The sequence below is a fragment of the Aquarana catesbeiana genome, linkage group LG04 (assembly GCF_042186555.1).
Source record: "Aquarana catesbeiana isolate 2022-GZ linkage group LG04, ASM4218655v1, whole genome shotgun sequence".
NCBI lineage: Eukaryota > Metazoa > Chordata > Amphibia > Anura > Ranidae > Aquarana > Aquarana catesbeiana.
The window spans coordinates 216,446,034-216,458,213 of record NC_133327.1 but is presented as its reverse complement, the minus strand read 5'-3'; the positions used below and the strand labels follow the sequence as shown (position 1 = coordinate 216,458,213).

At 44.5% G+C, this 12,180-nt stretch overlaps 1 protein-coding gene across 1 annotated transcript in view; it reads left to right on the top strand.

Annotated features, from left to right (window-relative positions):
* The window catches only part of PDCD10 (programmed cell death 10), a 69,786-nt gene that overhangs the window by 52,824 nt on the left and 4,782 nt on the right, over positions 1 to 12,180 (top strand). Inside the window, exons 4-6 of the mRNA XM_073626151.1 lie at positions 6,762 to 6,879; positions 7,073 to 7,199; positions 10,207 to 10,285. Coding sequence (XP_073482252.1) covers positions 6,762 to 6,879; positions 7,073 to 7,199; positions 10,207 to 10,285 — 324 coding nt within the window. The remainder of the gene's footprint in view (positions 1 to 6,761; positions 6,880 to 7,072; positions 7,200 to 10,206; positions 10,286 to 12,180) is intronic.

Genomic DNA, 12,180 nt, shown 5'->3' with positions numbered 1-12,180 from the left:
AACTCTGTAGCAACTGCGTCATGCTATCATGTCACTATGGATCAAAATCTCTGAGGAATGTTTCCAACACCTTGTTTATTTTATGCTACGAAGAATTAAGGCCGTTCTGAAGGCCAAAGGGGGTCCAACCCGGTACTAGCATAATTTTCACTATAGTGTAATATAAGCACTAAACCTCAGTAACAGGAATACTGTCTGGCCATTCCTGCAGGTTTGTTTTCATGTAGTATTTAAAATTCTTCTGATTGTTGTAACACAAGTTTTTCTTTATACCTGCTACTTATACGTGTGCTGAGATTTGTAATGAAGCAGACGTCAGGCCTCAAACCTTTCTCATCTTCCCATGTGAGATCATTAATCAGGCAGATGAAATGCAAATGTAATTAAAGCTTTCCCATGCGACCCATGGGGCATATCTACCTCTGTTTGTTTGCCAAGGTGACCTACACTGCGTTTTAGATGTGGCAGATTGAGTTCTTCTAAAGCTGGCAGATGTAATGAATCATGCTCTTATTAATATGTTAGTTACTGACCCCTATCCACATATCTTGCATAGCCTTCTATAGAATTGCAGGGGTTTTGTTTAATTTTTTAGCTAATTATTTAACCAGCAATAGGTAACAGATACTGCAGAGTTTTCAGATAAGCAACCTCATGTACTTCTCCCTGCTGAGGTTACACCAAGAAAATAATAAACACTAATGGCCCAATTTACCCAGCACAGAGCATAGGTGTGCCACTCAATGTAAATGAGTCATTACTGATTACAAAGGTGTTCAGGCATGGCTGTTCCATGAAGGTGGCCTATTTTAGGGACTTTGTTCTACTAGTAAACAGGTGTTTGTTAAAGCATTGGATGGAGTCGTCTAATTTTGTCCTGACAAGATTCACTCGTTCACGTTTTTCAATATTCAGAAAGGTGGTTGATATGGATGGTACAGTTTTTTCAGATAAAGGAAGTGACCTGGGAGAGTTGGGCCACTTTGATCATCTTTTTTCTTTTGATGTCTAGTGCCATAGAGCACTCTCTCATCATAGTTGCCTTTATCTACTCTTTTGGAGCAGTTAGGGAAACTGAGATGTGGCAAAATGAGTACATGTCTTCTACACTGGAATCGGCAGCCCTACAGCTGCCCGTCAGAAAATCAGAAGTGGTAATCCAAAGTATTTCATGTCAGTTTGATCAATCCCCTTCCTGATGTTGGTCTTTGATGGAAGCCAATGGGGAATCCACTCCCCCTTCTTTTTTTTTTTTTTTTTTTTTTTTTTTTTTTTTTTTTTTTATAACCACAAATAAACAAAAAAGCTAGGTGATGACTTCTAAGCAGATTTACATGAGGGCTGGGTGTTGATGGGCAAATGTCAGTGCTTTTGACATCAATTTGAGACACTTCTGAGATCGTTCAGAATTCATTGCAGATGCAGCTGACCTGCATTTGACCTGCTTGGGAGAGGAGCATTTCTGAAGTGAACAAATACTCGGGACACAGACCTTTATTGGAAGTAAATACAGGAATGTTATGAAAATGTGGCCCTTCATTGCCCAGCATTTCTTAGTGTATGTCAAGGCTGTCGTGGTGTGTTTGTTTTTTTTTTTTTTTTTTTTTTTTTGTTTTGTTTTTTTTTGGAAATACCTGCTCTGTGCAATGGTATTTTACAGAGTGGTTCTTAACCTCCAATCCTCTTCTGTGGTCCCATGCTGGTGCTCCAGGCTCCTGCTCTTAGTGCGCCATCATAGGAAGCTGCCTCCTATGGGAATGCACCTGCAAGCTCACTCCCAAGCTGGGCTTGTGTGCTTTTACAGCTTGGTCAGACTTTCCCACTCTCTGCCTACAGGATTTTATTGAAAGCAACAGGAGCCAATGGCTCCCGCTGCTGCCTCCCTGTCCTGTGAGATGAGAAAGAGACAGACGGGCACAGTGCAGGATCTAGACAGGACTCGGATAAATCTAAGGAGGTGATACTTTCACTGGACAAAATAATTAAAAAAAAAAAAAAAAAATCCTACAAAAAGATGTGCATTTAAGGAGCCTCTAAATCTCACCTCTCACATCTCAAGCAATCTCGCATAACTGTGTATGGGCCGGCAGTCACTAAATAACAGGAAGTATCCATGAACTAACTAGAGCACTTATCGGTGCCCTGGTAGTTCAGAGCTCCGCCTGGCCATTTTCTTGTCAAAGTGTGACAGCGGGTGAAACATGTAGCATGTTCTCAATGGTGAACTTATCCTTTAATGCAGGGAATGCTTGAAGGTAAAAATGTTTTGTCGGTATTAACCTCAAAACCAAACATGTAATATATTGTGTCTTACCAATCCTTAGATCTGGTAACTGCCTTTAGCTTTTTCTTTTCTCTTTTTCCCTTGTGATCTGACCCATAACACGTCTCCTGTATTAGGGTGCCTACACTCTGGATCAGTGTTTCTCAACTCCAGTCCTCAAGGCGCCCCAACAGGTCATGTTTTCAGGATTTCCATTATTTTGCACAGGTGATTTGATCAGTTTCACTGCCTTAGTCATTACCACAGCCGTTTCATCTAAGGGAAATCCTGAAAACCTGACCTGTTGGGGCTCCTTGAGGGCTGTAGTTGAGAAACACTGCTCTGGATGGAGGTGCAACAGACACCTTTTTGGAAAGCATTGGCAGTCTGGGGGGAGGGGAGTGTTGGATATACAAGCAGATTGAGGCTCTGTTCACACCTAGGTGTTTTTGAGCGTTTTTCTGCTGTAAGCCTGCTCTAAAAACGCCCAACAAGACAAATCCCATTCATTCCAATGGCCCTTGTTCACATCTGAGCGTTTTTGTCATCTGAAGCAAAACACCTGACGCTCCTCAAAGTACAGGAGCTTTTTTTTTTTTTTTTTTTATTTTGGCAGATTACAGGCGTTTTCTGCTTTTTACATTGGTGACCTTTTGACCTGTGCAAAATCACGTAACTTGCTGTCTGAAAACAAAATGCCTAGGTGTGAACAGAGCCTCGGATACACTGACAAATTGAAGCTGAACTCCAGCTCACACTTTTAAGCAGTTACAACAAACCGTTCCTTTTTGGAATAAAGGCATTGCATAAATAAAAACCTGTCAGTGGTAAATGGCTTGTCTGAACCCTCTAACTGCCATATCTACAGGACAGCTCCTACTGTTGAAAAACAGCCTTGTTGGCAGGATCACCAGGTGAAAATTTGAGCCTAAGAAAACAAATGCATCCATCATTTCTAGAAATTAGTAAACTGCATTATAATCTTTGCTTTTGGATTTAATGTCGCTTGAACTCCATGGAAGAATCTACCCTTGTAATGAGGCTTCTTCACACTGCAATGGTTGAATGCTTGTTTTTGCCTAGAGTACCCAAAAAAAAGCACTTTTACATACATTATCCCTCTCTCTAGCAGCTGGGCCCTCTGTGCTATTGCTTGCAGTGCAGGACTATAGGTCAGAGCTGTGACTGCTGGCCGGATTGCCAATGAAAGCCGCTTTAGGGGACCAGTCGCATGAAAGGAGTGTGGGAGCGAGAGATAAGGGGAGGAAAAACTTATCTCAGGTCATTGACCAGTGATGGCAAACCTTGGCACGCTAGATGTTTTGGAACTACATTTCCCATGTTGCTCATGCACTCTGCAGTGTAGTTGAGCATCATGGGAAATGTAGTTTCAAAACCTCTGGAGTGCTAACATTCGCCATCACTGTCATAGACCATGATGTCTGGTCAACATTTTCACCTGCTCTTTGCCTCTTCTCCATTAAAAATCCTTCCATATCTGCTACGCAGGGTTGAATCGGTGGGCATTCTGGTGATTCTTTTGGCTTCAAACTGGCCCAGGAGGGCATGGTACTCAAATACTTCAACTTCTTAGACTCCCCTTGACCTCTTCTGGATCACAAGAACTTTCTGTCTGTGCCCTTTCACACTGCTTTACAGCCCACATAGCATTTTGGGCAAGAGCCGTGTGGCGGGGGGGGGGTTATGATGTGCACTTTATCGCATCACACAGCTTTTATTTTTTTGCTTTTTTTTTTTTTTTTTTTAATCGCACAGCTTTGGAATTCATATGCCGCGTACACACGAGCGGACTTTCCGGCATACTTGGTCCGGCGGACCAGAGTGTGCCGGACAATCCGCCCGTGCGTGGGCGGCGGCGGACTTTTCCGGCGGACTTTTTCCCAAAAGCCCGCCGGACCAAGATTTGAAACATGTTTTAAATCTTTCCGTCGGACTCAGTTTCGGGCGGAAAGTCCGCTCGTGTGTGTGCTGGTCCGACGGAAAGCCCGCTCGTGTGTAGGCTGGTCCGACAGACCAAATACGACACGAGGGCATGGTATTGCATCTCGCGCTCGCTGCAATAGGAAAAACAAATCTTCCTATTGCGGCGAGCGCGGGGCATACCAGGCCCTTAGGTCTGGTATGGATTATAAAGGGGAACCCCGCTACGCCGAAAAAACGGCGTGGGGCCCCCCCTAAAATCCATACCAGACCCCGATCCGAGCACGCAGCCTGGCCGGTCAGGAAAGGGGGTGGGGACGAGCGAGCGCCCCCCCCCCTCCTGAACCGTACCAGGCCGCATGCCCTCAACATGGGGGGTGGGTGCTTTGGGGGAGGGGGGCGCCCTGCGCCCCCCCCCCCAAAGCACCTTGTCCCCATGTTGATGAGGACAAGGGCCTCTTCCCGACAACCCTGGCCGTTGGTTGTCGGGGTCTGCGGGCGGGGGCTTATCGGAATCTGGGAGCCCCCTTTAATAAGGGGGCCCCCAGATCCCGGCCCCCCACCCTATGTAAATGAGTATGGGGTACATGGTACCCCTACCCATTTACCTAGGAAAAAAGTGTAAGTAATAAAACACACTACACAGGTTTTTAAAATATTTTATTAAACAGCTCGGGGGGGGGGGATCTTCCTCCGGCTTCGGGGGTCTTCTTCCAGCTTCGGGGGTCCCTCCGCTTCATCTTCTCCCGGCGTCCGGTTGGTTCTTCTCCGCTCTCCGGCCTCTTCTCCCGGTGTCGCAGGTCTTCGGCCGGCCCCTCCGCTCTCTTCATGTAGCTCTATTGCGAGCGGAGGTCCGGACTTCTGGGCTTCTTGGCTTCTTGGCTTCTCTTCTCTTCTCCCAGATGTTGACACGACGCTCTCTCCGGCTGGACTGGTGTCTGAGGGCTGCGTTGTGACTTATATAGGCGGAGACCCCGCCCCCATATGATGTCACAGTCCTTGGGCATGCTGGGACTGTGACGTTTTAGGGGGCGTGGTCGACCACGCCCCCTAAAACGTCACAGTCCCAGCATGCCCAAGGACTGTGACATCATATGGGGGCGGGGTCTCCGCCTATATAAGTCACAACGCAGCCCTCAGACACCAGTCCAGCCGGAGAGAGCGTCGTGTCAACATCTGGGAGAAGAGAAGAGAAGCCAAGAAGCCAAGAAGCCCAGAAGTCCGGACCTCCGCTCGCAATAGAGCTACATGAAGAGAGCGGAGGGGCCGGCCGAAGACCTGCGACACCGGGAGAAGAGGCCGGAGAGCGGAGAAGAACCAACCGGACGCCGGGAGAAGATGAAGCGGAGGGACCCCCGAAGCCGGAAGAAGACCCCCGAAGCCGGAGGAAGATCCCCCCCCCGGAGCTGTTTAATAAAATATTTTAAAAACCTGTGTAGTGTGTTTTATTACTTACACTTTTTTCCTAGGTAAATGGGTAGGGGTACCATGTACCCCATACTCATTTACATAGGGTGGGGGGCCGGGATCTGGGGGCCCCCTTATTAAAGGGGGCTCCCAGATTCCGATAAGCCCCCGCCCGCAGACCCCGACAACCAACGGCCAGGGTTGTCGGGAAGAGGCCCTTGTCCTCATCAACATGGGGACAAGGTGCTTTGGGGGGGGGGCGCAGGGCGCCCCCCTCCCCCAAAGCACCCACCCCCCATGTTGAGGGCATGCGGCCTGGTACGGTTCAGGAGGGGGGGGGCGCTCGCTCGTCCCCACCCCCTTTCCTGACCGGCCAGGCTGCGTGCTCGGATCGGGGTCTGGTATGGATTTTAGGGGGGGCCCCACGCCGTTTTTTCGGCGTAGCGGGGTTCCCCTTTATAATCCATACCAGACCTAAGGGCCTGGTATGCCCCGCGACGGGGCTCGCAAGGTGTCAATCTAGCCGATAAAAGCGGCAAGATTGACATCCTTTTCTAGTCCCGTCGCACCTGAGTCACGTTCAAAATGAACGGACTTGTCCGTGTGTGGGCAAGTCCGTTCATTCTGAAAGTCCGCCGGAACTCCGGCGAAAGTCCGTCGGAAAGACGGGCGGACTTAGCCCGCCGGAAAATCCCGGCGTGTGTGGGCAAGTCCGTTCGTTTTAAAGTCCGGCGCACCTGGCGGACAAAGTCCGTCGGAAAGTGTGCCGGACCAAGTAGGATAGAAAGTCCGCTCGTGTGTACGCGGCAATAGAAACACTGCATTCATGACTTCACTACCCACCTAAAGTAAACACAATTCGGAACTCCAAATGAGCTCTGGGTGTCACTTTGGGGACAAATGGCAGCTGTTACTGTACTGTTATTAAAATGCATCAAGTTTTAATTTGAGCCGAAAAGGACTTGTACCGTCTCCAAATTCTGTTCACCTGTTTTATACTGTACCTGAGGTATTTGCAGTAACAGGCCTAAAAAGAAAACTGTTCAGAAATGTGCATTTCCAACCCTGAACCTTCTGGATTTGTGGTTCTGTAGTTGCTTAAGAATGTTACTGTACTGGCTTCTATTTATTTTTTTTTCTTCCCACATAGGCAGAAAAAGAGAATCCAGGGCTCACGCAAGATATCATTACAAAAATTCTGGAAAAGAAGAGTGTAGAAGTGAATTTTACAGAATCTCTCCTGCGTATGGCAGCTGCTGATGTGGAAGGTGAGGTTTTTAAATCTTCTTCCCTTTTTTTTTTTTTTTTTTTTTTTTTTATGTACAGCAGAATCCTGTCCAGTGCATTGAGATGTAGTAATTTTTTTATTTTCTTTTTATCTAGTTTGTAGTATATTGAAAGTTTCTGGTCAATGCTGTGTCACAGGCTTCATACACTTTTTTTTTTTTTTTCTGCTTTCAGAATATATGATTGAAAGGCCTGAGCCAGAGTTCCAGGAGCTAAATGAGAAAGCACGAGCACTTAAGCAGATCCTTGGCAAGATACCTGATGAAATCAATGACAGAGTGAGGTTCCTTCAGACAATCAAGTGAGTGCCTGCTCTACAAATTTACTAAAAACTGATGCTATTTACAGCTTTTCTTCTGATTTTGGTTAGTAATAAAACCAAATGCAGGTACTGGTCTGGATGAACAGATATGGCCTTCTTTCCTTGCTACTGATGAAGTAGCTCTTCAGATGATTTATACCCTGGATAATCCCTTCTGTGACAGGGTTTTTGTTATATTCAAACCACTTCACATCATTTGTACAGTGTTTTTAGCTGCTGCCACCTCTTTGCAGCTAATTGGCATACTCTTCCTTGTGTGCATCTAAAACAGAGGTTAGGCAGACACTTTGCTGTAGTAACCATCTTGGTGTTGACTTTCATTTTTTCCCTTCTGTTCTGGAAATGGCTAGAGTGGTTTCTTTGGAAAATCTCCAGAATATATATGTACCTTGCTTTTACAGAAGCATTCATACCCCTTGCCTTCTGTGTTCAGAGTTAACAGCCCAGAACTGATTTAATTTTGGTTTTCAGGTTCATTCTACTTTTTTACAAATCAGAAAATGGAAGAGATTTGAATGCAAATTTATAAACCTGATTATGAGATATTGGGCAAGCTCGTCATAAAATTCAACAATGTGAACCCCATAGAAGGCAGTGGGGGTTGAATCTTGAAATTCTGGAAAAATTTTCATGGCCAATGGCAAAGGATTGTCAAACAAAGGGCTTGGGGAGCTGGGCACTGCTACGGGGGAACAGGTACCAATGCAAAATAATTTGAAAAGTACTTTTGCAGGGAGCAGGCTTAAAATAAAGCAATATAAATGCACAATTCATATAAATAATATGCCTGGGGGTGCCTTAGACCGTGCCTATGTAGTGGCACATCTGTAGGCTGTACTAAAGCAAAGGTGGCATTTAAGAAATAAATGGCGCTAAATGACAGTTCCTCTCTGTTGTGCTTTTGTTTGTAAAGAAAGCATCAGGGGCATTCCAGGTGAGGTTATTAACCATGTATGGTCATGGTTAGTTATGTCAGCCAGTCAAAAAAATGAATAAAAATGGAATAGCGTCTTACCAGACCCTTATCTGAGCATACAAGCCTGTCTATCCCTTCTCCTGAGCCCCCTGGAAAGGCACAATGTACCCATGTTGATAGGGACAAGTGCCTCATTTCCCCTCACAACCCTGTTTTGGTGTCTGCAGGGGAAGGGAGGAATCTGGAAGCACCCTTTAAAAAAACTGAGGTGCCCAGATATCAGCATGGCCTCCCTCCTGCCACCACCAGGTGAACATGTAACAATAAGTTACAAAGCCATCCACAACTCTGCCCCCAGCTACATCACTAACCTAGTCTCAAAATACCAACCTAATCGCCATCTCCGTTCCTCCCAAGACCTTCTGCTCTCTAGCTCCCTCATCACCTCCTCCCATATCCGCCTCCAGGACTTCTCCTGAGCCTCGCCCATCTTCTGGAATTCGCTACCCCAATCTGTCAGACTGTCTCCAAATTTATCCACCTTTAGGCGATCCCTGAAAACTTTCCTCTTCAGAGAAGCCTATCCTGCCTCCATCTAACAACTGCACTATTTTCTCCATTCGCTCATCCTCCCCAGCTATTACCCTTTTGTATAACTTGACCCTCCCTCCTAGATTGTAATCTAGTGAGCAGGGCCCTCTGATTCCTCCTGTATTGAATTGTATTGTCTGCCCTAATGTTCTAAAGCGCTGCGTAAACTGTCGGCACTATATAAATCCTGTATAATAATAATAATAATGTAAGAGGTACATGGTTACTCATTCACAAAATAAGTGGACTGTAAATAAACACACACCGTTTTAAAAGTTTTTCTGTTAGTCTAGTGATGGGGATATATAGTCCATCACAAAGAACAGCAACCTGCCAACAAACACAAGAGCTTGCGCAAGACCATCTTCTTGTGCATTCTTGCCACAACTGACAGCTCTATAGCTGAATGTCAATAAGCTGGATGATGTTGTGTGACACATTAGCTAGCAATGCCAGTGTCATAGCGACTAATAACGCTATGTTGGTTGAATATTTTTATTGGAACAGGCCAGTATGGGGGCAAAGTTGGCATAATTACAGCCATAGTGGCCAGGAAACCCAATTGGTAATAACCACAGAGAAGTTGTCAGATACTTTGGAATATAACCAAGAGTATTTTTTATGCAATGTCCTGGCTCTATTGTATGAAAGATATATCGGCATTTATTGTGGTGCATTTATCACTTTTTTTTGCTTTTGGGTTTTTCACCAAAATTTAACCTTTTTTTTTTTTTTTGATGGTGCCATAACTTCTGATTGGGAGTGGTTTAATATACATCTTCTAATTGCCCAATTTTGTTTAGTTAATATATGGCGTTTTGGGTCGCCATCCTAAAAGTACTGAAAAACCCATGGCATAATTTCACCATTTATTTAAATCCTAGTAAGTGTTAAGACATTCGCTCTTCCTTTGGCGAAATGCATGTATATGCATGTATATGCCATATAAGGGGAGATTTGTATCTACTTAACATGCATTCGTTTATTAACTGTAGAATTCTATCCTAATATAAGCACACTAATTGTGTAGTAACGCTTTGTAGAACGTTTGGGAACATCTCAATTAACTTATCAACTATTCTTAGGTGTAATTTAGAAAACCTTTAGTATGTTTTGGGAACTCCTTTTCCATTTCTGTGACTTTGGGTCTGTACTAGCCAAGTGCAATCCCTACTTACAGAGCAGCATTTCCTTTTTATTGAATGGAGTTCTTTTCAGAGCCCTATTAGAAAAAAACATTTTCGCCACCACATGTGATTCATTGGCCAGATAATGGCAACTTGTCAGTGTTGGGATTGGTGGTCACCAGCAGATCATATTAATTTGGCATCTATCCAAAGATGAAGTAAATCTAATTTTATTGAAAGAACCACCAAGCAAATGGATAGGAATGGCACTGTTTCATATGTGCATACAGTAGCAATGTTCTCTAAATTGCTGTAAAGGCATACAACTACAATTTTATCTTTACTTATACAGAGATATTGCTAGTGCAATAAAGGAACTTCTTGACACAGTCAACAATGTCTTCAAAAAGTACCAGTACCAGAATCGTAGGGTAAGTAAAGGTTGGGGGGGGGATGGGGGGGGTGATGTTTGTCTTGGGTTAAAGCAGTATTAACTCCTAAAACATTTTTATTATATTTCAGCTTGGCAATTCTTAGATGCAATGGCTGTAAATTTAGGTTTTTTTCTTTTCAAAGCTTTATTTTTTTTCTGGAGATCTGGCCAATAACTCTGTTTTTCAATAGAACAAGCTGTCTTGCAGATGTAGTAGTTACAGGGATGAGAGAAGCCATTTAACAATATTGGGAGTGTTTACAATATTAGACTTTTATTTAAGTAAAACCTTTATTCCAGACGGAACAAAAACTGTTGATGTAACTGCTTTAAAATTTGACCTAGAGTGCAGCTTCAGTTTAAACAGGAACCGGGTGAATTTCGAACCGGGGTGGGGAAGGGCCTAAAAAAAAAACTCATCCACCACATTTAGATATTGGTAAACTACAACATATTACATTTTGGGGTTTAATGCTGCTTTAAATGGGGCTTGGATGTATTGAGTACTCCAATGTCAGTTGTACATTTTGCAAGATGTCCTCTTCAGCGTACATTATTCTACTAATGCAGATTGCAAAATTTAAAATGCTTAAAGCAAATCTGTTTTACCCATTCAGGGCAAAGCAAACTGTTTTGCTTTAATCCCCCACTACTCTTCTTTCTGTTGCTCCGCTGCCACTTCATTTAGTACCAAGTCTCAAAATAAATACCTGGTACTTCCAGGCATGCAGAACGTGTAATTCACTCCATGTAACAGCATTGGACCAGTCACTAATGTCACACAGGGAGGCCATGACTTTAGTAACCCATAGCTTAAACAGAGCTTTCCTTTGCTACCAGCGGGAAAGTAAAAGGATGGTAATTTTATATTCTGCTGGACAGCACTTCACTGGCTACGAAAAACGAAATCAAAGTTGTGTGTGTATATTAAGGATGAGCCGAACACCCCCCGGTTCGGTTCACACCAGAACATGCGAACAGGCAAAGAATTCGGGCAAACACCGTTAGTCTATGGGACACGAACATGAAAAATCAAAAGTGCTAATTTTAAAGCTTATATGCAAGTTATTGTCATAAAAAGTGTTTGGGGACCTGGGTCCTGCCCCAGGGGACATGTATCAATGCAAAAAAAAGTTTTTTTTGGGAGCAGTGATTTTTTTTTTTTTAATGATGCTTAAAGTGAAACAATAAAAATGAAATATTCCTTTAAATATCGGTGTTTGGGGGGTGGCTATGGTATGCCTGTAAAGTGGCAGTACCACAGCAAAATGACATTTCTAAAGGAAAAAAAGTCATCTAAAACTGATCGAGGCTGTAATGAATTGTCGGGTCTCGGCAATATAGATAAAACTCATTGAAAAAAAACGGCATAGGTTCCCACCCCAGCCCATTACAAGGGGAACCCTGAACCAAAAATAAAAAAAATTAAAAAATTAAGTTGGGGTCTCCCCAAAATCCATACCAGGCCCTTCAGGTCTGGTGTGGAAATTAAGGGGAACCCTGCGCCAAATTTTTTTTAAAAAGAGACCCTGCCTTCCTCTGACATCACGGGGGTGGGGTAACCGGGTGGCCCCGCCCTCAGCTATATAACAGCTGTCACCGAGAAGAAGCGTCACTCGGCGGGAGCCTCCCATGGAGGCGGTGCTGTTGCGGCTTCTTTTGTTTTTTTTTTTTTTTTTTTTTTTAGCTCGGCGACGTGAAATGGATTTACATTGTGGTGACATGGTAGGGGTACAATGTACCCGTTACCAATTCACATGGGGGGGAGGCTGGGATCTGGAGGTCCCCTTGTTGAAGGGGGCTTCCAGAGTCCGATAAGCCCCCCGCCTGCAGGCCCCCACAACCACCGGGCAAGGGTTGTGGGGATGAGGCCCTTGTCCCCATCAACATGGG